The sequence below is a fragment of the Stegostoma tigrinum genome, chromosome 1, assembly GCF_030684315.1.
Source record: "Stegostoma tigrinum isolate sSteTig4 chromosome 1, sSteTig4.hap1, whole genome shotgun sequence".
In the NCBI taxonomy this organism is placed as follows: Eukaryota; Metazoa; Chordata; class Chondrichthyes; order Orectolobiformes; family Stegostomatidae; genus Stegostoma; species Stegostoma tigrinum.
Window position 1 is genome coordinate 152,625,681 of NC_081354.1, and position 27,854 is coordinate 152,653,534.

The following is a 27,854-nucleotide window of genomic DNA, read 5'->3' on the forward strand; positions in this document are numbered from 1 at the left end:
ATGAGTCACTCAATACTGCTTGGAAAAATACCATAATATTCCTCCTGTTTGTTTCCTGTGTGCCAACCTGTTCTCTATCCATCTAGACCCAAACACATGTACTTTAATTTTCCATGCTAATCTCTTATGTGGAGCACTATTGAAAACCTTTTGAAAGGTGCTGTAAACCAGACCCACTAGCTCTCCCTTATCAACTCTCATAAGTGAATGTTTTGAAGAAAAAGTTTTTGTAGGGAGGTGTGAGCATTCATAGACTTGTACAGCACAGAATCATACCCCTTGTTTCCATTTGTCCATGCTGACCAGATATCCTAAATTAATCTGTAAGTGGGAACTTATGTAGGATGGGATTTGGTCTGCAGCATATGAACTAGTTAATGTTTATGGGGATTGTGAAAGATTGTGATAACGTCCAGTTTAGAAACGTTGGCCCCATTTCTGAAGAAGGGTCCCATCCCAAAACGTAAACTTTTCTGCTCCTCTGATGCTGCCTAGCCTGCTGTGTTCCTCCATCTCCATGTTATCTCTATTATCTCTGATTCCAGCATCGGCAGTTCTTACTATCTCTGTTAAAACTTCATATTTGTATTATTTTCTATATGCACCATTCTGTACAGAAATTCATTTTGGAAACATTACTCATTTGAGAAATACAAGAGTGCCCTCAACCTGAAGTGTTCTCGGAATTTGGAATTCCATTGAATGAACAGACAGCTTTAGTTACAAGGAAAATGACTGAACAGGGTGACTGTTGGTACAAAATAATAATCGCAAATAGGTACAGCTCCAATGGGGCAGTCTTGACAGTCATTAGGAGTATTCTCCCTCTGGAAGTTCCAGCAGCTTGTCCCATCAGTCTGCAAGTGGCTGATACTAACATTTTCCTTCCTAGTTTGTAGTTTCTAAAATTGATATCGATGGTTATTGTTGAAGTATTTTTTAACATGCAATATTTGATCTTCTTCAATATTTCATCAAAAGTATATTGAAAACCAATAGTTAGGCCCTGTTGGTTTTCTCTGCAACCTCAGTGCATTTGGCTTTGGTTTTAAGCTGTGCTTAATTTTGAGCCTTCCACCCTGCATAAACTTGAAGGCAGTGTTTGCTGCAGCTGCCAACTCTAACGGTAGGATTGTGCTCAGCGCCCGTACAGTCATAATGCCTTTGTTACTAGCAGTGACTCCACAGGTAACTGCTTCTATCAAAGAATAGGGCCAATAAGTATTTGTTTTCAAATGTTTCAAATCTATTCAATTCAAATTCTCTGTGCCTCTGTCCCACTCGAGCCTTGCACCACCATGTTTCTTTTACTGTTCCTTATGAGGGAGCAGGGTAGAAGTGGAAGAAGTGGGAATCCAAGGGAGGTGAGTGGAGCAGCAAACAAGAGGGCAAAGGGACAGTGATTGAAGACCAGAATTATGCGCATAAGATGCAAATGTTTCTAAGGCATCTTGTGTATTATGCATATACCTATGGATGGTCTGAAAGGCAATTGCAGTTCCAGGCACGTTTCTGATGTTATTGGTACAGACTTCCGTTATTTTCTGTCATCCCCAAATTTGGCCACAGTTTATTCAGTTTCCTGATGCCAAATTATGAATATGATGTAAATAATTGTGGTCCCAGGACTGATGCCTGTAGTACTCCACTAGTTGGGGGTTGCCATCCTGGAAATGCCCCCCTTTTGACAACTGTTATTTAATTAATCCTCTATCCATGCTAATATACTACCTCCAGTAGAGTATTTAAAATAATCTAATGTGTGGTACGCTATCCTATATCTGAACATCTGAATACATTGTACCCATTGCTTTTCCTTTATCTCACCTCCTTATTATGTCCTCAACGAATGGTAATAAACTTAGCAGGCATGATTTTCTCTTCATGAAGCCATACTGACACTGCTTGATTTTATTATTTCTAAATGATGTGCTGTTATATTCTTTAAGCAACCTCTAACATTTTCCCAGTAATAGTTCGTAAGCTAACTGGTGTATAGTTACTTGTTTTTTTTGTCTACTTCACTTTTTTTTAGAAGTTATTCTAAAAAAAGTGTCATGCAGCCAGCTCTTTGCAATGGCTGGGACTTTGAATTATGTGAGAACCCTGTTCCATTTCCAGCTACATCACATGGAAATAATCATCAAATTGTTTGTTGTCTTTTTTTTAGCACCGCACAAATTTTATATTGGTTTTCGATATGTTCATCCTCTAACAGAAGAAGCGGTGGAAGAAATGGAGAGAGATGGGATTGAGCGGGCAGTAGCTTTTACACAGTATCCTCAGTACAGCTGTTCTACCACAGGTATTGCAGTACAAGTGTCTAAAGCGAATAATGCTGTTAACTAAAATTTTAAAGGTTAAGTAATATAAGGCTAACTTTAAGATTTATCCTTTACTGAAGGAATTCTTTACTGGTTTCCACCTTTTCCCACTTCCTTTCCATAAGGGCAGGATGCAAATGTTTCAGTCTGCTAACAGCTATACGCTGATATGCTTGATGGTAAACGTTCCCTTGCTTAATGGCTACAAAAACACTTCTGAACCACCGGCCCAGGTTAATTTGAATTCACATGCCTGCATTCAAAAAACCCGATGTAAAGCTACATTCCATAGTAAAAGCTATTTTTGTTTTTGCTGAAATATTTTTATTGGACTAGAGTTGAGTTGGTGAAGACAGACAATGTGCTCCATATTTAGTTTGTTCTACCTTTGTGCAAGTTCTAACTTTTGGTTGACTTTTGTATTATAAATATTTGACTTTCAAACTACTAAAGGTAAAGTTGTTTTGGTCCCGGAGAACCATAGGGTCTGCTCTGTCGTCAGAGAGAGAGAGACGACTGATGCTGAGTTTATCCTGAGGATCACCACACCTCAGGCAAAAGGAGATGCTGAGAACAAGAATAATACAGCACAGGAGAAAGAGTATTCTTTAAGGTAAATTCAGCTGGTTCAGGAATTAGTGGTCCGCGTGGTGGCTCAGTGGTTAACACTACTGCCCCACAGAGCCAGGGACCTAGGTTCGATTCCAGCCTTGGGCAGCTGTCTGTGGAGTTTGCACATTCTCCCTGTGTCTGCATGGGTTTCCTCCGGATGCTCCAGTTTTCTCCCACAGTCCACATGTGCAGGTTAGATGAATTGCCATGCTAAACTGCCATAGATTAGGGGGATGAGTCTGCATGGGATGCTGTGAGGATCAGTAAGGACTTGTTGGACCGAATGGCCTGTTTCCACATGGTAGGGATTCTCTGATGAACCCACAGTGTTGGCACACCAGGTGTTTTATCCACTGGGTTAATTGATCCCCAACTGGCCTCCTTTTGAAATATTGGCAGTGTTATCAACCAGAGTCCTTACACTTGTATGCATATTCAACTTTGCCTTAATACTTGAAAGCTTAATAATAATCTGTTGGTGGTTGCAAGCTAGTTGCCCATTACTTAATAGAATCCTGTTCTAACTGAAAACTGCTTGTTGCTTCAGTGCTGTCTGGGCGGTCGCATATGTTAAGCCAGTGACTCCCTGGTCTTGTGAGAATCCAGCTGGACCAGGAAATCTGAGCGCTTTTGCATTTGAAGTGATTGCTTCAATGGCAAAGTAGATGTATGTAGCAGTGTTGGAAAACTGAGAGATGTTTATACTGTTTACAAGCACACGAAGTAGAAGTAGTGGTAGACCAAAGGACAGGTCTAATCTGCTCTACCATTCAGTATGATCATGGCTGATTTTTCAGCCTCCTTCCTGATTTTGCAGAGAACAGAATAGCACGCCTTAGTCCAAATGTAGTTTTGCTGAATCTCTGCACAATTATAACAAAGACTTATTTTTAAATTCCGATTTTGTTGCAATGAAGTTTGTACCTGCATGCAGGGTTTCTGAATTTCTTCTGTGAAGTATTGAAGTATTACCGGATGTTAACTTTTTAAAACAACCAAACTGGACCAGTCATACAAGTACTAGCTATAACAGCAAGTCTGAGTAGTGTGTATCGTGTACTAGATGCATTGTAGTAATTCACCAAGGTTCCTCTGTTATCACAACTTTCCAAACTTGTGACCATTGCCACCAAGAGGGATAAAGGCAGCAGATTCATCGGACCCACTATTACTTACTAATTTCTTTCCAAATCACACAATGTCCTATCTTTGAATTATGTTTCCGTTCCTTCTCGGTCAAAGTCACAATCTTGAACTCCCTCCCCAACAGCACAATGAATGTATCTACACTCCAAGGACAGTAGCAATTCAAGAAAGTAACTCACTACCACCTGGACTGAACCCATCGGTGGGTCTAGTTAGTGATGCTCAAATTCCATGAATGAATGAAAAATTTTAGAAATTTTACTCATCAGAACAAATGAAAGTGCCAAATTTCCAATGATCACAGTTTATGCTACAGGACTAAAAGGTGCGTTTTGCTTGCAAGTTAACCTTGATTGGCCAAGGCAGTGCCATGAAGAAAGGATCGGGGAACCGCAGCCTCGCTAAGCTTCTGAGTGATTCGGACAGGTGCAAAATTTGAAAGCGTTACTTATGTTGGCAGAAGAGAGGCCTCTGTGTATGAATCAAGAACAGAAATTCCTGGGAAAATGCAGCATGTCTAGCAGGGAGAATCCAAAGTTATTCACTTTGGAAGGAAGCAAAATACAGAATCTTAATTAAATAGAGAAAAACTGCAGAGAGCTGTGGGGATATTTGTGCACGAAACACGAAAAGCTAGTGCACCGGTGCAGGACGTAATCGGGAAGACTCTTTTTATTCTTTATTCATTAATGGGATGAGGGCACCGCTGGTTAGGCAGCACTTGTTGCCCATCCCTAATTGCCCAGAGGGCAGTTGAGAGTCGGCAGCACTGCTGTGGGTCTGGAGTCACATGTAGGCAAAGATGACAGTTTCCTTCCCTAAAGGTCATTAGTGAACCAGACGAGTTTTTCCTGATAACTGACAATGGATTCACAGTCATTGTTAGAAACTTAATTCCGGATATTTTATTGAATTCAAATGTCACCATCTGCCATGGTAGGATTCGAATCAGTGTCCCCAGAATGCTGTCTGGGTCTCTAGATTAACAGTCCAATGATAATACCACTGGGCAATCTCCTCCCACTAATGAAGTGTTGGCTGCTAATTTAAGCAGTTTGGAGTAGAAGAGTAGGGAAGCCCTACTGCAGCTGTACAAGGCACTGGTGAGACTACATCTGAGTAGTGTGAGCAATTTTGGTTCCCTTATCAAAGGAAATATATCATTTCATTGGAAGCAGTTCAGGGAAGATTCCTAAGGATAATCCCTGATTTAGAGAGAGTACCTTGTGAGTAAAGACTAGATATCAGGATTGTACTCCGTGAAGTTTCAAAGAATGAGAGGTGATCTCATTGAAACATATAAGGTTCCCAAGCTTGATAGGATAAATGCTGAGAGGATGTTCTACTTATGGAGAGAGTCTAGGATCAGAGGGTAGAATAAAGAGCGCCAATTAAGACTAAGACTGAGGAGAATTTTTTTTAGGGTTGAGTGTCTTTGGAACTCCTTGCCACAGAGTGCTGTTGGAACTTAGTCCTTGTGTATGTTTAAGACTGAGGTAGGTAGATTCTCAATCAGTAAGGGAATTAAGGGTTATGGGCTAACGGGTAAATGGATGAGAGAAATGTCAGATCAGCCTTGGTCCTCTTGAATGGTGGAGCAGTCTCACGGGGGCAAACAGCCTACTACTGATAGTTCTTACAGATGTCTTGGATTGCTACTGTCAGTGTGTAGTAGCAAGACTCAAAATGCCCTTAGAGAGGGAATTACAAGATTTTGACCCAAAGACAGTGAAGGACAAGCAATATATTTCCAGGTCACGGTGGTGAATGGTTTGGAAAGGCACTTGCAACTGGTGACATTCTTGTGTATCTGCTGCCTTTATTCTAGATGGAAGTATTCATGAATTTGCAAGGTGTTGTCTAAGGATCTTTTGGTGAATTTTGTCAGGCATATCATATAGATAATATACACTGCTCCTTCTGAATGTCAGTAGTGTGAATAGCACCACATTTACAAACAATTGAGCAGGCCGAATTATCCTGGGTAGTGTCAAGCTTCTTGACTGCTGTTGCATTTGCACTCATCCAGGCAAATGGGCAGTATTCCATTACACCCCTGCCTTATGTCTCATAGATGGTGGACATGTTTTGGAGAATCAAGAAGTAAGTTACTGGCTGCAATAGTCAAAACTTCTGACCAGCTGTTGTAACCCACTATTTTATATGGTGAGTCCAGTTCAGTTTCTGGTCAGTGGTAACCCCAGACGGTTAATAGTGGGTGACAGTGATAGAGTGGCTCGGTGGTTAATGCTGCTGCCTTGCTACGCCTGGGACCTAGGTTTGATTGTAGCCTCCGTTGTTTGACTGTGTGCAGCTTGTACGTTCTCACCGTGTCTGCAAGCATTCCCTCTAGGTGCTCCAGTTTCCTCCCACAGTCTGAAGATGCACAAGTTAGGTGGATTGGCCATCATAAATGTAGGATTACAGGGATAGGGTAAGGGAGGTTTGTCTGGGTGGGATGCTGTGTGAAGGGTCAGTGCGGACTTTGAGCTGAATGGTCTGCACCCACACTGTAGGGATTATCTGGTTCGGTGATGGCGACGCCATTGAATTTTGAGGGCCAGTATTTAGATTATCAGTCTCTTATTGGAGATGGTAATTGTCAAGCATTTGTGTGCTGCAAATATCACTTGCCACTTGTCAGCCCAAACCTGGAAATTGTCCAGGATTTTTTCCATTTGGAGCTGGACTGCTTCAGTATCTGAGGAATCAGGATTGGCGCTGAACATTGCGCAGTCACCAGCAAACATGCCCACTTCTGACTTTTCAAGATGGAGGGCAGGTAGCTGATGAAACAGCTGAAGTTAGTTAGTTTAGGACACTACCCTGACAAGCTGCTGCGGAGATGTTCTGAAGCTGAGATAATTGACCTTCAATGCCCACAGTTGTATTCCTCTGTACAGGGAATGACTGTAACCATCGGTTTTCCCCCAATCCTGGTTAATTCCAGCTTTGCTCAGGCTGCTTAATTGGATATTCAGTCAAATGGGATTTGATATCAAGGGCTATTACTCTTATCTCATCTAAAGAATTTTTTTTTGCCCAAGTTTATACCAAGGTTGTATTGAAGTTAAGAGCTATGAAGCCCCAGCAGAACCCAAACTGTAGGTAGGCAGCTGACTGTTAACTAGGTGCTCCTTGTTAGTGTTTGGGGTTGATTACTGTTTTGGAGATAAGGAAAATAAGCGATTCTACACTTTCCTTAATAGTTATATCTGTCCTCTTCTGACTTCTAAAACAAATGCTTTGAGTTCTTTCATCATAATTTAATCTTTAACCTTTTTGTATTTTTCCAAGTTTTCACTGTATGCCTTTATACCAAACACTGATACTTTTTGCCATCTTAAAGTGTACAACATATTTTACCTTAGTGCAACGTTTCATTAACTGTTTGTGGAAAATGATGGCAAGGCCACAGAATTGATAGCCTTGTGTGAAGGAACGGTTTATTTGATTTGCTTTCTTTTATAGGAAGTAGCTTGAACGCAATTTATCGGTACTATAATGGCAGGAGAGCAGCACCTAAGATGAAATGGAGTACAATTGACAGGTGGCCAACACATCCTTTATTAATTCAGGTAATTGGTTAAGGATCCACTTGTTTTCTTGCTTTGGTGGAATATTCTGTATCAAATACAGTTCCTAGAAGTGTTCTTCTCAGCTGACTGTTTGAACACGCTGGGAGGGACTAAAATGTGGGTTTTAATTTTACTCTGTATTTTAGAGAAAAACATGACTTTGAGTCCTCTGAAGTGCCCCTTACAAGTGCTGCAAATCAGCAGCATGGCTTGTTGTGAGGAAACTACAATTGTGCCAGACAGCCTCTTGGCCCTCTGTCCACTGGTAATTACATCTGAGGCTTAGCAGTGTAGTACTTTTCAAATGATACACCTTCATCTGTGTTGCATGTTAAAGCAGCTGCAATGATGTCTGTCACCGATGAGCTGCCTACTATTCAAACTTAATTACTTTCTCAGGTTACTTGACTTTGAAAATAAAATGTTTTTGATCATCTGAGAACCGACAGTCAATGTAGAATATGCAACTGGTTTTATTTGAAGTGCGCCTACATTGTCATTTATATTAGTAATGATTTGGTTAACAGTTTTTGTTTATTTTGCAGTGTTTTGCGGATCATGTACGGCAGGAACTTGATCGATTTCCACCTGAGAAAAGAGATGATGTAGTCATTTTGTTCTCTGCTCATTCTCTGCCGATGTCTGTAAGTGCCTTAGAGCAATATCGTATTTGAAAGAGTCTGTTTGACTAGAAGTGCACCTGAATGAATTCTGACTTTTTGCGCACCTAGTTAAGTTTTATGTCTTTGGTCCGTTTTGGGATCTGTATCTGAGCTCATTTTTTCACCTGATCGGCCCAAGATCTTCTGTCTTGTCTTCATTGTGCTCGTTAACCATTGCATCACAGTTTTTAAAAAACCTTTTGCTCTCCTAACCTAAAACTGAGATTAAAGGTACAACAAGCAGACAATGGCCTAATGGTATTAGCTAAGTTTCTGGATTCATAGTCGTGTGATAATGTTCTGGGGACTCCCTTGAATCCCACCATGGTAGATGGTGGAATTTGAATTCAGTTAGACAAAGGACATCCAGTGGACGTGATATGTGGCAGCTGGAATACAATATTGGAAAGTGTGAAGTCATGCACTTTGATAATAAAATTGAGGTGTGGACTATTTTCTAAATTGGGGAAATTTTTGAAAACCCAAAGCATAATGGGACTTGGGAGTCATTGTTCATTGTTCTCTTAAGATTAGCATGCATGTTCAGTTGGCAGTTTGGAAGGCAAATGTAATGTTAGCATTATTTCAAGAGTGCTAGAAAATAGGATTGGGGATGTACTGCTGACACTGCATAAGGTTCTCGTCAGTCCGCATTTGGAATATTCCACGCAGTTTTGGGCCCTGTGTCTGTGGAAGGATGGGCTCCAGTGAAGGTTAACAAGAATTATTCCAGGAATAAAGGGCTTATACAAGGAGTAGTTGAGGACTCTGGATGTGTACTTGACTGATTCAAAAGGATGATGGGGATTAAACCTTAAAGAATACTGAGAGGCCTGGATAGAGTGGATGTGGCAAAGCTGTTTACATTAGTTGGAGGGTACAGCTTCAGAGTGAAGGGATGGGACTTCAGAATTGAGGTGAGGTGGGATTTCTTCAGCCAGAGGCTGTTTAATCCATGGAACTCGTTGCCACAGAAGGCTTTGAAGGTCAAGCCATTGAATATGTTTTAAGATTAGTTAGGAAATCAATCAAGAGCCTAAGCTTACAGGGAGAAGGCAGTAGAATGAGGTTGAGAAACATATCCACCATGATTGAATCGTGGCAAAGACTGGATGGACCAAATGGCTTAATTTGTGTGTCAGTATTATGGTTCACAAAAAGTATATGAAATTACAAATCTGAAACCATTATTGATTGTTGGAAAAAGTCATCTGGTTCATGAATGTCCTTTGGGCAAGAAATCTGCAATCCTGACTTGATCTGGTCCCCATGTGACTCCAGACCCACAACAATGTGGTTGACTCTCAACACTGCTCTTAAATGACCTAGTAAGCCATTAAAGTTGTATCAATTGTTACAGAGTTTCAACAAAGAAATGAAATCGAACAGACCACCTGACATTGACCCAGGTACTGGAAAAGACAGAAACAACTTTGCAAAGTGCTCCTGACGAACGTCCGGGTTCTAGTACCAAAATTGGGAGAGTTGTCTCACAATCTACTTAAGCAGCATCCTGACATTGTTTGTAAGGTACGATTCTTAAGTACAACAGCCCCAAACACCCCCATCCCCATACCTTGAGTGTCCTGTCCCACCATCTGGATAAACCCAGCAGAGGTGGCAGCACAGTGGTATATGAGGAGTTGTCCCAGAAGTCCTCAACTTTGAATCCGAACCCAATGAAATCTCATGGCTTTAGGCTAAACATGACCAAGGAAACCTGTTGTACTGCCCAACCTTGATGAATCAGCACTCCTCCATGTTTAACAACACTTGGAGGAAACATTAAGGGTGGCAACAGCACAAAATGTACTCTGGATGGGCAATCTCGATGCCCACCAACAAACATGGCTCAGCAGCAACACTGATCGAGCTCTTCAGGCCCTAAAGGACGTAGCTGCCCGACTGGGTCTATAGTAGGTTGTGAGGGAACCCGCAAGAGGGAAAAACATACTTGTCCTCATTCTTGCCAATCTGCCGGCTGCGGGTGCATTGTTCCCTGACAGCATTGGTAAGAGTGACTACTACATGCCCTGTGGAGATGAAGTTCCACCTTCGCATTAAGAATACCCTCCAATGTGTGATGTGATACCATTGCCATGCTAAATGTCCGAGATTGTGAACAGATCCAGCAGCTCAACACTGGATATCCATGATGTTCAAGGGGCCATCAACAGCCGCAGAATTGTATTGCAGCACAATCTGCAACCTTTTGGCTCGGCATTTTCACCATTCAACCATTGCCATCAAACCGGGGGATTGACCCTAGTTCAATGGAGCGTGCAGGACGGCATGCCCGGGGCAGCGTCAGCAGTACCAAAAAATAAGGGGTCAGCCTGATGAAGTAGACAGACACAGCTAAACGGTTCCACAACTGACGGATTAAATCTAAGCTCTGTAGTCCTCCCACATCCTGTCATGCTGAATGATGATGGACAATTAAACAATTCACTGGTGGAAGAGGCTCCACGAATCCACAATGACAAAAGAAGCCAACATGTAAGTGCAAAAGATAAGGCTGAAGCATTTGTACCAATCGTCAGCCTGAAGTTCCAAAAGTGACCCATCTGGGGCTCCTCCAGTGGTCTGCTGCATCAAAAATGCAAGTCTTCAGCCTATTCAATTCATTCCACATGATAAAAAGAAACAGTTGGAGGCATTGCATACTGCAAAGGCTGTAGACCCTGATAACATTCTGGCAATAGGCTTGTGCTCCCAGCCAAGTTCTTCCAATACAGTTACAAATTGCCCAGGTATGTCCTGTACACACAAAGCAAGACAGATCCAACCCAGCCAATTATCACCCCATCGGTCTTTTTATTTAATTGTCTGGGAACAGTGCAATCAAGCAACACCTGCTTGGTTTCTGCCATGGTTACTCAGGTCCTGACCTCATTACGGATTTAGACCATAAGACATAGGAGTGGAAGTAAGGCCATTCGGCCCATCGAGTCCACTCTGCCATTCAAATCATGGCTGATGGGATTTAGTCCAAACATGGACAAAAGAGCTGTATTTCCACGGTAAGGTGAGAGTGACAACCATTGACATCAAAGCTGCGTTCAACCAAGTGGGGCATTAAGGAGTCCTAACAAAATTGGGACCGATGGATATTGGGTGCAAAAATCTCGTGGTTGGTGTCATACCTAGCAAATGGGAAGATGGTTGTGGTTGGTGGTCTGCTAATTTAGCTCCAGACAACTCTACAGAAGCTCCACAGGATAGTGTCCTAGGTCCAACCATCCTCAGTAACCTTCCCCCCCATCATAAGGTGTGAAGTGGGAATGTTTGTGCAATTATTGGCAATGTTCGACATTAATCGCAACTCTCCAGATACTTAAACAGTGCATATTCAAATGCAACTAAATCTGGGTGATATCCAGGCTTAGGCTGACAAGTTACAAGTAATATTTACACACCATAAATGCCAGGCAATGACCATCTCCAGTACGAGACAATATAACCATTAGCCTGTGGCATTTTAAAGGTGTTAGCGTCACTGAATTCCCCCACTATCAGTATTCTGGGGGCTACCATTGACTCCATTTAAACTCGCCATATAAACACGAGCAAGTCAGAGGCTAGGACTACTGTGGCAGGTAACTTACCATATGATTCCTCAAAGCCTTTCCACCATCTACAAGGCACAAGTGATGGAATACTTCCCACATGCCTGGATGAGCCCAGCCCCAACAACACTCCAGCTTGTCACCATCCAGGGCAGAGCAGCCTGCTTGATTGGCACCATGTCCACAAGCATCCATTCCATACAGCACTGACGTTTGGCAGTGCATCTCGTAGATGGTATGCAAAATTCTCCAAAGATCCTCTGACAGCTTCTGCACTCGCTTCCATCTAGAAGGACAAGGGCAGCAGGTGCATGGGAACACCACCACTGGCAAGTTCCCCTCCAAGCCATTTACCATCCTAACATGGAAAACCCTGGAATTCCCTGCTGATGTCAGGCTTACCGGTCTATCATTCCCTGGCTTTTCCTTATCACCTTTCTTAAATAGTGGCACTGTGTTAGCCAAACCCCAGTCTTCTGGCACCGCACCTGTGGCTATTGATGATTTTTAAAAAAATCTCAGCAAGGGGGTCAGCAATCATTTCCTTCGCTTCCAACAAAGTTCTAAGATATATCTGATCAGGTTCTGAGGATTTATCCACCTTTTGTGCAATTTAAGCCGTCGAGCACCACCACCTCTCTAATATGAACATTTTTCAAGATACCGCTATTGATTTTCCCACATTGTAAATCTTCCATGTCCTTCTGCACAGCAAACACTGATGTAGAATACTCGTTTGGTATCTCCCACATTTCCCATGGCTCCACATGTAGGAGGCCTTGCTGATCTTTAAGCGGCCCTATTGTCTCCCTATTTACCCTTTTGTCCTTTTGTATATGTTGACTCCCTTTGGATTCTCCTTAGCTTTGGCAAATAGAATTATCTCATGACCCCTTTGTGCCATCCTGATTTCCCTCTCAAGTATACTCCTGTTGCCTTTATACTCTTCTAGGGATTCACTTGATCTCTGCTATCTATACTTGACATATGCTTCCTTCTTTTTCTTAACCAAAACCTCAATTTCTCTTGTCATCCCATATTCTCTATACCTACTAGCCTTGCCCTTCACACTAACAGGAACATACTGTCTCTAGACTCTCATTATCTCATTTTTGAAAGCTCCCCATTTTCTAACCGTCCCTTTACCTTCAAGCATCCACCTGCCAAAGCGCGCCCCCCCCCCCCATCAACTTGTGAAAGTTCTTGCCTAATACTGGCAAAGTTGGCCTTCCTTCATTTTAGAACTTTAACTTTTAGATTCAGTCAATCATTTTGCATCACTTTTAGAACTAATAAAGTTATGGTTGCTGACCCCAAAGTGGTCCCCACCGACATCTGTCACTTGCCCTGCCTTATTCCCCAAGAGTAGATATGTTTTGCACCTTCTGTAGGAGGTGCATCCACATATTGAATAAGAAACGTTTCTCGTGCATACTTCCTCCATTCAAGCCTTTAACGCTGTGGCAGTCTACATTTGGAAGGTAAAAATCCCCTACCATAACCACCTTTTATTATTCTTACATATGACTGAGATCTGCTTACAAATTTCTTAATTCCCCACTGCCTACTGGGGATGATCTATAGTACAATCCCAATAAAATGATCATCCCTTTATTTCTCAGTTCCACCCAAATAACTTCCCTGGACGTATTCCCAGGAATATCCTGTGTTCATCTGCCTTAACTGTTCGGTGTCTTGCTTTGAAATAAATGCAGTTTAACTTATCAGTCCTCCCTCATTCTCTGCTTTGCTTTGTTCATGTCTGCCCTGACTGTGTTTGAGTTGCTTTTTTTCCCAACTATATCAGTCACAGACTGATCTCTTTCCTCACCAGCTTCCTGGGTTCCTATCATCACCACCACTACCAAATCCTAGCGCCCCCCCCCCACCTTACTCGTTTAAAGCCTCCTGAGCAGCCTATCCAATCTCTTCACCAATTCAGTAGACCAAGTTCCAATTCAGTGCAATCTGTCCTCCTTATACAAGCCACTTCTACTTCACAAGAGATTCTAATTATCCAAAAATGAGAGTCCTTCTCCTCTGCACCTGTTCCTCAGCTACGTATTCATCTATCCTGTGCTGTTCTTCCTATCCTCACTAGCTCATGGCATTGGGAGTGATCCAGATATCACTACCTTTGAGGATTTCTTTTTCAAATTCCTGCCTAACTTTCTATATTCTCTCGTCAAAATCTCAACCTTTTCTCTTGTATCGCTCGTTCCAGTGTGTACAACAACCTCCTGTCTCTCCCCTTTCAGAATATTTTGCACCCTCTCTGAAATATCCTTGCACCAGGGAGGCAATGCACTATTCTGATGTCTCGCTATCTGCTGCAGTAATGTCTGTCTGTGCCTCTGACTAGAGAATCCCCTATCGCAATCGATCACTTACCTTGACGCACCCCTTGTTACATTAGAGCCAGTCTTGGTAACAGAAACTTGGCTGCCAGTGCCACATTCCACTGGGAGTCCATCACCCACTACGTTTTCCAAAACAGCCTACTTGTTTGAGATAGGGATAGTCACAGTAGACTCCTGCATGACTTGCCTCCCTTTCCGACATTTCCTGGAAGTAACCCATCTGTCTGACAATATATATCCATTACACCTGCTAGCTAGCTCCTGTAAATTCCTTATTGCCTCTAACTGCTGCTCCAATCGATCCATGTGATCCGATAGGATTTGCAAGGAAACACACTGCCTGCAGATATAATTATCAGTAACCAGGAAACTCTCCCTAATCTTGCACATCCAACAGGTAGAGCACATCACTCTGTCAAATGCCATCTTTGAACCCTAACAGTCTGCAGACCCAGAAAATAGCACAGTCTTACTGCTCTAAAAAACATTGCTCCGGGCTAACTTAGTGCCTTAGTGTTTTGTATTTTTAAAGTTTGATCAAGAGACAGATCTCAATAAAACATATAATCAAAAAGGAACTTGCTATACTCACTATTGTAGATTTACAAACAAAAACAATAAGGTTACACTGTTTAAAAAAACACTCATTGGCTCGCCTGCTGTGAGTTACCCCACAAATGTTTCTCCAATGACAGCTGTGAATTTGGCTTTATTTATTTTTCTTAGATGAACTCTGACCTCCAGAGATACTTGAAATCAAACAGTAAAGCAGTCAGCTGTGCAGGTTTGCTGCTGGTTCAGACAGCAGTCAGGTTTATTTCTCATTTTCATTCACTTTGCATCTGATCATTGCCTTTGTTTCTCCTCCTCCTTTTTAAAGTGCTGTTGTTTTGATTTCTTTTCCCCTAAAGTTCCAAAACAATGCAATAGCTTCTCAAACAGTAATTTCTCCTCGTAGCATTCAAGGAAATCCGCTCCAAAACTGAAAATACCTCAAAGGAGCTGCTCTTAAAACCAAAATTTTTTCTCATCCTTCATCTTGATAAATTGTTCCATTGTATTTACTGTGTAAGGTGTTATTAGGGAATGTGTTTAAATAATTGGATGTGTACATTACCACGCCAAAACTAGCACTTATTGGCCATTGTATATTTTTGAATAACTAACTATATGGAATCCATTATGTTACCATTGTTTGTGAGCACTGTCTGTCTTTCAGGTTGTGAATCGAGGTGACCCCTATCCACAAGAAGTGGGAGCAACTGTCCAGCGAGTCATGGAAAAGCTAAATTTCAGTAATCCGTACAGGCTGGTGTGGCAGTCTAAGGTAACAAGCACTTCTGAATACCATTATTTATTTATTTGCAGAAGATTACAACTGCAATATGAAATTTATTCCTCTGTTCAACAGTGTGACTAAATTATACCTTGATTTTATTTACCTGCCTTTGTTTCAAATCCCTTGATATATTGGTTTTGTGTGGTTTATTTTGTGTAGATGATTCTTTGGTTCTGTGCATACCAAAAAACAACTCAGTCAGTTTACTGTGGCTACTGTTTGCCCTCCCAGTATAGCTTGCTGTTCTTGGGCTTAGGCTGACTAAGACAGGGAGATTTTAAATGTTTGAGTGAGCAAACCTTGTGAAATGTCATTTAAGCAATTATGTCATTGGAGACTATTGCATCAGTAGATCTTGGTGTCAAACTGAATGGCTAACATATTTCTGAAAATCTGTCGTTCATTCTGGAAAATTTGAGAGTGTACCTGTAGGGAGACTTTGGTACAATGCCAATAAAAAAAGGGCTTCGTATATTTATTTCACGTTGCTATGTACTTTTGTGACCCATCCATTTCAGACATGTTTTAAAATAATGTTGAATAAAGTTTAGTCAACCAAGTTGCATTTGAACTGGGTAGAACTGATAGAGAATTGATAAACTGGAAAAACTATATGATGGGACATTGTTACATGTTTTGATATGGTATTTCATTTTAAGATATGATATGATTTTAAGACATGATATGAAATGCTTTCATCAAGTGACACCTGCTGGTATTTGACAATCACTGCGGCTATTGAAGCTCGTTTGGTTCAGTTACTCGATTCTGCATCTAATAGCGTCATAAAGTTTGTCATAAATCTAGAAAAATCAGGTGTAAATAGCTTGAACCATTTGTGCTTCAGTTCTTGAAAAGTGACGAGATACTTCTGTTAATAGTGTAATTCGTTTTCTTTAATACAGGTTGGTCCAATGCCCTGGCTTGGACCTTCTACAGATGACACTATCAAAGGATTGTGTGAGAGAGGCAACAAAAACTTATTATTGGTCCCTATTGCTTTTACCAGTGATCACATTGAAACACTGCATGAACTTGATATAGAATATGCACAAATCTTAGCCAATGAGGTAAGTTGTCAGGTTGTTTGTGATACTTGGCCATCTTTATAATCTCCCAATATTGATTGAGGAAGTGAGTTCTCTTTGTTGTTTTGCAAGGGTTAATCCCTTTAACTTTGGAAATTCGGTGGAAAAACAGACTCTCCAATCCAAGTTTAAATCTGTCATGATTAATTGCTTTCATTTATGATATGCTTTGCCTGGAACAAAGGTTCCAGTAATACGAGCATGTTGCATATTATGGTTTGCACATAATTAAGATGCGCAGGAATAGAATGTGGAAATAGCAATGTTTTAAGCAATTGTACAGGTTTTGGGGTGAAACCACATCTGAAGTGTACACTTTTTGTTTCTAATTATGGAAAACAATATGCATTTGCTTTTGGAAGTAGTTCAAGAAGGTTCACTTAATTCATTCCTGGGTTGCAGAGCCTGTTTACGAAAGAAGGGTAAATGGGTTCTCCCCAGCTGAAGTGCATTTTTTTCTAGTTCTGTATTAATCACGTCACATGAGGTCTTGTGGTGCAATGATACTGTCATTACCTCTGACCCAGACCTTCTGGGTTCAAATCCTTCCTGCTTAAGGTGGGACATAACATGTCTGCGCAGGTTATTTAAAAATAAGTATATCGATGTTTGTTTGGCATTTAGAAAAAAATGCAAGCTGATCACTATTGAAACATGAGATCTTAAGTGGACTGTATAAGATAGATACCAAGAAATTGTTTCCTTTATGGGGTAACTAAGGCTATAGGATATAACTTAAGAATAAGCTGTTAAAATATTTTTTCTAATAAAAAATTGCAACAGGTATTATTTTCTTTTATTTTTCTTTGTCCATCTTCAATAAATTTATTGTTTGTATCCAGTTTACCTTTTTAATTATTCATGGGTTGTAGCTGTTACTAGTTAAGCCAGTATTTCTGGTGCATTCCTGATTGCCTTTGAGAAGGTGGAGGTCGTTTGCCTTGTTGAACCACTGTGTAGGGCACCCATGATGCTGTTTGGAATGGAGTTCCAGGATGTTAACCCAGCAAGAGTGAAGAGAATGTAATAGTTCCAAGACAGGATAGTTGTGGCTTGGAGGAGAACGTGCAGATGGTAGCGTTTCTCGTGCATTTACTGCCTTCAATCTTTTAGGTACTAGAAGTTATGGGTTTGGAGGGTACTGTAAAAGGAATTTTGATAATTTGTTGCAATGCAACTTGTACAGGCTAAATGTCAGGGCTGTCACACTCAGCTCTTAATGCTTAGATCAAGGCAACTCAGGAGCTGAGTGTGCCTGGTAGAACTTTATTTGAGCATCAGAGAACTGGTTACTGTTGAGAAAGTGCCACTACATAGCATTGTCAGTTATACCATCTGTCATTTTACTGAAGCTCAGGAGCATACTTACAAGGTAGCAATTTGCCTAGTTGGACTTGTCCTTTTTTTTTCATGTATCGGACCCTGAATGAGTCCTACGTGGATGATTTTCCACATTGTCTGGTAGATGCCAGTGTCATAACTGTACTGGAACAACCTGGCAAGAGGTGCAAGCATCCAGTACTATTGCCAGGATGCTGTTGGGGCTCACAGTCTTTGCAGTGCCTTCAACCATTTCTCTGTTAAATAGTGATTTTGTATTGGTTTAAGGCTGGCAACTGTAGGGGTAGGGATAAAAGCTAATTAGCTGGAGTTTCCTTGCCTATGTTTGACACTCTGCAGGCAATAAAATGCATCAGTATTCTACCATTTGTGCCACATAGCCAATCACTTGGAAAGGAGTAAGTGTGATCCATAGGAATAATTTGTCTTCTGTTTTCCTTCTTTGCTTCCTCTCTTCTTTTTGGACAATTGACTGGTCCTTGCTTGATGTGGTTTTGACAGGGCATGTGAGATCCCAAGCATTATTTTATGCTGTTTGAGATGAAAAATGAACATTTTTTACAATTCTAGTCCCATCAGTATCATAAGGCAACTTTTCCTGCAATGTAACTCCATGTTGATTCTTCTTATTGTACCCATCAATATATGGTAGCCACGTCTCAAAGACATGCCCCCTTACACTGGTGTTTTTTTTTCCCATTTTCCAAATCAGCCTTCATAAACCCTATGAGTGAGACTGTCATTGACTATTCTGTTGGGGATGCTTTTGTTCTACGGTCTTTCTGAATTAATAAATCAATTTCATGTGAACATCTCAAAAATGGCAGAAAGAAGATTTTCACTTTATCAATCTGAAATGGATTTACCAGAGTGTTGCAAAGGCAGTATTCTGAGCAATTGGTCATTTGAGTTGCTATGCGTTACATAAAATTAGAAATGAATGTCTTGGTGAAATGTGTTTCGAAATAATTTTTGTTTTCTTTCCGTGATATCTGTTTCAGTGTGGAGTTGAAAACATTAGGAGAGCAGAGTCATTAAATGGAAGCCAGCTGTTTATAAAGGTGACATGGTTTATTATGTTTAACTTCATAACACAATTTATATTAACCTCCAGACAAATGGATTTTGTGGATGTGTACTTTGCAGATTAGAAGTCCGTTGTCGGTTTAATGTGGAAAGTAAAGACCATTTTAAATTCAATAATGACACACAGTCGTTGGTGAAAAAAGACATTCAGTAAGCATGAAAGTAAACTGAAAGGCCAAACTAGCAAGTAATCTAAAAACCGACACCAAGATCTTCTTTAAAATCTTGGACCAAAGGGCATAATCTCAAAATTAGTAGTCACAGGTGAGAGGGAGTTTCTTCTTGGTAGTAAATCTGTGGAATTCTTTACTGCAGAGAGCTCTAGAGGCTGGGTTGTTAAATATATTCAAGTTGAGGTAGGCAGCATTTTAACCTGTAAGGGAATCATGGATTATGTGGGAAAGGCAGGGAAGTGGAGGATGGAGCAGACTCGTTGGGTCAAATGCCGAATTCTGCTCCTGTATGCTGTGCTGTTAAACTCCCTATTCAGCTTTGTAAATGACAGGTGTTAACTTGGTTATGAATGGCTTGCACATATAGTGTCCAGTGAGATGACTGAGCTCAGCTAAATTCCATGTTCTTTTATGCAGTTGTTGACATCCCTACAAATACAACAGCGGCTGCTTTTTAGAACTTCTTCATTGTTTGTAAAGTGCTCTTAGACACAAGGTTGTGAAAGTGTAATGTAAATTCAAAATCAGAAGTCAACTGACACCAGGTTATAGCCCAATAGGTTTAATTGAAATCGGAAGCTTTTCGAACGCAGCCCCTTCATCGGGTCACTGTGACTTCTGACTTTGACCACCCCAGTCCAGCACTGGCACCTCCACATCAGTGTAAATTCAAGCACTTTCTTTCTTTTAAATCAGATTTTCTCTCTTATTCATTGAGGAATATTGATCAGAGATCAGGAGATAATGAAACCAGTTGAAACATCTTTGCAGCACTACGGACGATTAACTTAGTCAGCAATAAGTAGCATCAGGCCAGAGGAGCTTCCTGGTTGATATTGGCTGTGTCACAGCAACACGTTTTTGCGTGAAGGCTTGAATGCTATTAGTTCAAAACCAATTTACTGTTTTTCAACTCCCTGAAACCAAAGATTACAACTTAAAATTTCATATTAGCTTGAGAAATTGGATATGTGTGAGGGGAGTACCAGAAAAGTTACCATGAAAGCTGGCAGATTGTCATAAAACCCCAGTTGGTTAATAACCTATCAGTCAGTCACTACTGCAGTACAAGCAGTTCTTGCCCCTCAAATACCCCCTAGGATTGGTCTGCTTAACACTGATTAAAATTCAGGAGTAAAGAATAAAATTGTGTGGATCTGTAATTTAGATGTCATTTGAAGGCCAAGATTCTAGCAGTTACTCCAGTGGATCCTCAAATCCTCCCCACTCCTCCTGTTCTGGTGCAGTTTTAGGGATGATTGTTCTACAAACTAACAAAGTGTGATACTAATGGGCGCTCTGAGTTGAGCTATGATATTATATGTAGCAGCAGAGAAATGAAATCATCAGCCATTAGGTAGTGTACTACCGACACCATGTTCTGCTGCATAACCTGTTAATTTACTTTGTGGTAATTGTGGCTGTTATTGTTTAATACTGTTGATTCTGAGTAAAACCACTTTTTGTCCTAAAAGTACCAATTCTTATTTTCTAGGCCCTAGCAGATTTGGTTGATAAACACCTAAAATCAGCAGAAACTTCTTCCAAACAACTGAGTCTACGTTGTCCGCTCTGCGTTAATCCAATATGTGGAGAAACAAAGGCATTTTTTGCTAAACAGAATCTCTGAAATGGCACTTGCGTCCTGATATTTTCTGCCCTTCAGAAAAAGCTTGATCGAATGGTCGTCTTGGTGGTTTGCTTTCTGCTGTGATGGTATTTGAAATAGCATGTGTGTTGAATGTAAATCTCATCAAGAAATTGCCTTCACTTCTGAAGCTACATTTTTATTATTGTGACTAAAAAAACAGACTTTTGAAGAGAGTATAAATGCATCAGCTTACACTGTTCTCAAATCAATGTGCATGGATACAAAAGTTTAATATCTCAGTTTTTTTAGCACTTTTTTTACTTCGATTCTTTTTTCCTAAGGAATGCTGAAGACTAAGCTTTTAAAGGCTACACCTTTTGTTTGCTCATGCATAGGTTTTTGAACATGAATCATACCTGGTAGAGATTAACTTTGTCCTTGCCCTTCAAGGTGAAGGTAGCCATTGTCAGAGGTGCTTGGATGGGTTCTTATGGGCACATGGCTGTTTGAGTGCGTGACTACAAAAACCAAACTGTGTATCTGGACACTTATTCTGCGAGTAGAACAGAAACAGCAGACTAAGTTTCAAACAAGTAAAGATTTATACTCGCATTTTCTCACTGCTTCAAATACACTTGCCTTCTAAAGAGCCACATCATATTTTTTTTTAAAATTTGGTTGCACCAGGACTTGAATTCGATGTCAGACCTCAGAAGTGAAGCCTTCAGAGTGTTCCTATAGCAATTTCTGTGACTCCCCATGAGAGCACACTCCAGTTCTTTGTTGAAAATTTACCTTGGTAAGCGAGTGTCGGACATCCTAGCCAAGTGGCCAGCTTCACTATATCAGGTTTTTTTGTGAATGCTAGGCATGTCAGCTCAGGAGAGTAACTCAAACAGACTCCCCTATTAGAGATTATTATTTTTAAAAGCCCAAATTTATAAACGAATGTGCTGTTCGTAATTTAATTTGCCAAGATGATATCAACATGTTAACTTGCATTTGTGACATGATTCATCTTGAGTGCAGTCCCTTGTGTCACAAGAAATGGAGCAGGAGTAGGCTATTCAGTCCTGCTGGATTTCAGTCTGTCATTCATTGAGATCATAACTGGCCTCTACTTAAGCATCATTTTACTGTACAATCCCCATATCCCTTGATGTTTATAACATGTAAGAACCAATTGCTGCCGAGTGGATAATGAAAAAATGTTTCTCCTTGTGGAAGAGACTAGAATTCGGAGTTGATTTGGCTAAACATCTGGGGTGATGAGAATATTTTCTGAGGGTTATGAGTCATTGAAACACTCCTAACAATGGTACAGACACAGTTAGATTCTCGACGAATGAGAGAGCTGAAGGTGGGTAAGCAGAAGTATGGATTCGAGGCCTCGATTACATCGTATTGAATGATAGAATAGGCTGTAGGGGATGAATCTCTACTGCTCTTAATTCTTACATTTGTAAGGTTTCAGTCTTGAACATTCTAAATTGCTGATTCTCTGAAGCTTCGGGGACAAAAAATTCCAAACCTTCATGAATGCAAGTGAAAAAATTATTTTTAGTCCTGAGTGGTCTACTGCATATTCTTAAACTCTGCCCTGGATTTGTACACCCCAGCCAGTGGAAACATTTTGCATCTACCCTGTTGATTCCTGTAAGAATTTTGTGTATTTGAATGAGATCAGCTGCAGGCAGTCTCAAGGGACTCAATGGTCTATTCCTACATGTATCTACATCCATCTTCAGAGAATGAGGAGGCCGTCTATTTAATCTTCCTTTGTAGCTCAGTCCCTCCAAGGAATTGGTCAGTTAAACTTTGTTCTACCCCTGCATGAGTGTTTATCTTCCTGTAGATGAACTCAAAACTCCATACACTGCTCTAGCTGGAGTATTAGGAAAATTCAACCATGGAAATTAATTTGTAATAAATTAAAACCAAACCTTTAAACCAGCAGAAAGGACTTTTAAACTAATAAAAGGATCAAAAGGCTTACTTTACTCCTTGGCTCCCTCTACCTGAGTTTCCAGGTTGTTAGAAAAGTCATTTTGAGGGTATTAGATGGAGGCAAGAGCCAAATACGCTTGAAGTTCAGATTTTAAAGTCTGGATTTATATACACATGGGAAGTTATTTACCATGTTCAATGCTCATCATTATTTACTTGGTAAATACTGTACGCACTTTCCCAACAGCCTGTTGTTCAAAGAGATTAGGTGCGGGTTGGTGGAGTTAAATCTTGGGGATCTGCAAGTAATCAACAATATCCACTAAAATTAAAACCTACCTGTATAGAAGTGTTGATCTTCCTGCCACTACTTACTCGTGCATTTTTGTTGGCATTGTTAATAAACATAGAGGTGAACTTTTGAACCATTATTGTCCTTGGGGGTAGGGACACCCATTGTGCCAGTCAGGCAGTCTATTTCATCCTGGATACTTCTAATGACTACATGTGCGGATCATTTCTCTGCAATTAATCATTCACTGAGGGTAGCTTGTTCTTGCTACAAGGTGCTGTATGCTATTTTGCTTGCCCAGAAATCAGATGAGAAACATCTTGAAGTAAAATAAAACTGAATGCATGAGATCTGAACCAAAAACAGAATTTGCTGGCAGCATCTGTGGGAAGAAAGCAAATTTAACACTGAGTCAGTGACTTCACTAGAATCTGCTTTTTCCCCCACAGATCCTGCTACACCTCCTGAGTTTCGCCAGCAAGTACTATTTCTGCTGGAGAAACATGATGTATGTGTAAGATTTTAAATGGGCCGTGACATTTTAGGATGCCTCCGTTAACCTTGCACCTTGGCCTATATCCTTTAAATTTTAGTCTTTTGGTATATTTTATTCTCAACCCTTTTTTAAACAGTACCTATTATGCTGTGAAGTGTAAAGGGAACAAATAAAATGCTGTAGAACATGATTAAAAAGTGAAAGTTAAACTGATGCATTCAGCTGAAAGGCAGTTATTGAGAACACAGTATGAATTGGGTTGTGCAAATCTGCAAAGTGGACTTTAGTTTATTAAGGCTTCACTTCTGGGCAACCTAGTCAAGGAGGAATCTAATCATCACACAATAAAGAATTTAGGTATTGTTGTTTTGTTTCAAATACACAATAAGCTGGACTGAGACAAGTTAATTTTGGGTTTGTTTTCTTCACCCGTTTACTACTTGCAGTCAACTTTGGAAAGGAGTTTTGTTAGCACGAATCGTACACGAGTGATTGGCAACAATACATTACCCAATGATAGCAGTGTTCTTTTTTTAATTAATTCACGGGATGAAGGCATAACTGACCAGGCAGCATTAATTGCCCAGTGGGCAGTTCACAGTCAATCACATTGCTGTGGGTCTAGAATTATATGTAGGCCAAACCTGGTAAGGATGGCATTTTCCTTCCCTAAAGGACGGTGAACCAGATGGGTTTTTCCAACAATCGGCAATGGAAGCACCGTCATCGTTAGATTGTTAATTCCAGATATTTTTATTGAATTCAGATTCCATCATCTGCCATGGCAGGATTCAAATCTAGACCCCCACGACATTATCTGGGTCTCTGTATTAACAGTCCAGCGATAATACCACAAAGCCATTGTGTCCACATCAATTTACCAGCTACCAGGTTTATTCAAAGGCAGTTGAGCAGCCATAGAAATAGTTAGAATATCAAATTATTTTGGACATAACCAGGGAATGAAATACTTCAGATGACCAGATGTGGCACTTAAAGTTACTTTCTCATAATTTTAAACAGCTGCTTCGCGGAATCCTACAGCACAGGAAGAAGCTGTTATGGAGGTTTCACAGCTTTTCAGTCTGAAAAGCAGCCATTCATCCCTGCTATTTGCTTTTTGCCAGTTATACATTCACATTGTAACTTTAATCCTTGGGCTGTATTTTTGCTAGCCAATCCGTTGTAGCACAGATGAAACAATATATTTTAGGTTCCAATACACATGAACTGCATTGACCTAATTTATACCTGGAATTCCACATACAAAAATTCTCAATTTGCTCATTAAATTTTCTGATATTTAAGTGCACTTTGTGAATTTAAAAGAAATCGAGCAAAAGAAATTAATCCACATTCTCAAGTGTTGATCAATATTTTTTCCTGCATCTCATTTTCCCACTAAAAATTGTTTTGGGAGCATCCTTTCAACGAGAGTTTGTTGATGCAATTTTTTTTCCTTCGTCTACGAGTTTTTTAACTACTTTTTTGAAAGAAGTGATTTTTGTGTTAAAATTAACTTATTTTTTGAAGATGGTTGATGATTCTGTGTTGATTGAATAATTTAGATGCAGTTTCTCACTTATTGCTACTCTTGTAACAGCCCTGTTGGTAAGTTTTTCACTTCTGTAGGAACTGAATTGGACTGTTCCGAATAACTTACCAAGTGCAACTATGTTATTTCAAATTATTGGTATGAACACAAAAGCATTGGCTTTATTTTAGTGTTTATGAAAAACAATGGTTCAGACATGGAAAGGAAACATGAAGCAGACTTAAATTGGACACCACTTATCCCCAGTAACAGCACTAAATCAGAAGTTCTGTAATGTTTGGGGCTTAAAAGCAATGGACAGTACTATGATATTAACATATTTATTCTTCCATTTGTTTCTGGTTATACGTTTGTGAATTGGGCAAACTGAATTTTGACTTGAATTCTGCAAAAATGTAATAGTAAGTTTAAGAAAAAAGGTGACCTGTTTTGTAATCTCTTCTGTATGAATTCCATTTGAGTTCAGGTAGAACTATTAATTACAGACCCTTTTAATCTGCTTTGAGAAGAAAAAGGACATGTGTATTGAAATTCTTGTGCTTCCATAACTTTAATTCATTCTCCTCATTGGTTCTGCTTGCCAACACAGCTCTCTCCACTGTGCTAGTTGTATTTACCCTTTACAGCACGGATTTCAACAAAGCACAATGTAATGACTACTGTAAGTTCACCATTAATTTATACATGTCTATAAGTAAATCTAGAATAAAACCGGTTTGATTTACTTTGCTATCAGTACATTTTAAAACAAAAATCAGTATTACTGTTAGCCATTAGCTGAACGCTAATATTCATGCTGAAATGACACTGTAACATGTTCTGGTTTATTTCAATGGTAAGTAATCAAAAATGAAACATTTAATGTGCTATTTATCACAAGATTATCAATTGCCAGATAATCAAGTGATGTACACGTGGAACAGAAGCACAAGTATTCAACCCCTTGAGCCTGCTCCACTATTCTATAAGATCATATTGATCTTGTTTTGAGATCCACATTTCCATTTACCCCAGTAACCCTTGATGGTCTCCTATTTAAAAGTCTATCCAGCTCTGTCTTGAAACCAATAAATAAACCCATTTTCACCTTCTGAGAGAGTTCCAATGTTGCAGTTCTGAGAAGGGGTTACTGGACCCGAAATGTTAACTCTGATTTCTCTTCACAGATGCTCCCAGAACTGCTGAGCTTTTCCAGCAATTTCTGTTTTTGTTTCCAATGTTGTACAGTCTTCTTTCTTCATTTATGTGAAACGATAACCCCTAATGTGAAAACTGTGTCCCCTAGTTCTAGAAGTGCCCACAAGAAGAAACATCCTTTCCAAGTCCAGTTTCTGAATGTCATTCTGAATCTTGTACACTTCAAAGTCAGCGCTTATTCCTCAGCTCAAATGCTAACAGGCCCATCCTGTCAAGAAAATCCTGGTCCATTCTAGGTATCAATCTAGTAAATCTCCAATCTATCATTACTTTTGCCTTGGTGATACCAATTTGGGATAGCGATCTTATATTTCATTTAGTTATTTCTGTGAGCATCCTTTTTATATGGGAGTTGCAGGATGGAGAATGTCACAAATCTTAAATAATTATGAAATCGAGAGCTAATATCAAATGACCTCAACATACAAATTGGTTAACTTGCATAAAATTTCTGAAGCATTGGTTTCATTAGTAATGATTCTTAATGTGAAATTTGATTATTTAAAATGGATGGGAACAAAATGAAGAAAGTGTTGAGCACAATCTTAAGTGATGAAAGTATCTGTAATAAAAATTGTATCTGAAGCTCTTGTTTTTAAAAATGATTTACTTGCTGATAGATTGCAAAAGTATTGATTACCTTACAGCATTACAGAAGTCATTCTTTTGATGGAATTGAGAGTGTGTTTGTGCAAAATTTGTATCTACTACAGAATTGGGAGCAGGAAGGCAGTTTGGCCCCTTGAGATTGTTCCATATGACCTGATTATAACCTGATCTACATTTCTGCCTACCCTAATAACCTTTCATCCTTTTAATTGCAAGAATGAATCCCTCTCTGCCTTAAATAATCAGAAACTCTGATTCTACTACTTTTACAATGAAGAAGTCCAAAGTCACTCAACTGAGAGGAGAAGAATTCTCATCTTTGCCTTAAGTGGGTAACCTCCAATTCTAGATTCTTCCACAAGCGGGAAATATCCTTTCCACATCCATCCTGTCAAGACTCATCTTCTATTACAGTCAAGGTAATGACTACTCTAAACTCCAGTGGATGTGAGCCTATCCTGCCAATCTTCCCTCAACATAATAGGCCTGTTACAGATATTAGTCCAGTAAACTGCTTCCAGCACATGTTTCTTTTCCTTTAAAAGGAAAAGTCAAAGGTTCTGTGTACATACTCCAGATATGATGTCACTACTGTTTTGTGTAACTGAAGCATGATTTATCTTTTTGTATTCTGTTCCTTTTACAATAAATGATAACATTGTTCTTTCCAAATTACTTGCTAGCTTTTTGCAGTCCATGTACTGGGGAATCCAGGTGCATTTACATCTTGGAAATGTGCAATCTCTCACCATTTAAATGATAATTGTTTTATTTTTCCTGCTTAAATGGACTCCTTCGCATTTTTCCACAGTACACTCAGTACCCTGGATCCTTGTTCATTCATTTAACCTATTTGCATCACTATAGAGCCTCATGTCATCTTCACAAC

At 39.9% G+C, this 27,854-nt stretch overlaps 1 protein-coding gene across 2 annotated transcripts in view; it reads left to right on the plus strand.

Moving 5' to 3' along the window:
- fech (ferrochelatase) overlaps positions 1–27,613 on the plus strand; it is a 50,912-nt gene extending 23,299 nt beyond the window's left edge. For both annotated transcript variants that reach the window (XM_048547024.2, XM_059649530.1), the window contains 7 exons: positions 2,171–2,305; positions 7,554–7,660; positions 8,206–8,304; positions 15,471–15,578; positions 16,496–16,660; positions 19,021–19,080; positions 20,774–27,613. In XM_048547024.2, coding sequence (XP_048402981.1) covers positions 2,171–2,305; positions 7,554–7,660; positions 8,206–8,304; positions 15,471–15,578; positions 16,496–16,660; positions 19,021–19,080; positions 20,774–20,908 — 809 coding nt within the window. In that variant the 3' untranslated portion in view covers positions 20,909–27,613. The remainder of the gene's footprint in view (positions 1–2,170; positions 2,306–7,553; positions 7,661–8,205; positions 8,305–15,470; positions 15,579–16,495; positions 16,661–19,020; positions 19,081–20,773) is intronic.
- The last annotated feature ends 241 nt before the right edge of the window (positions 27,614–27,854 follow it).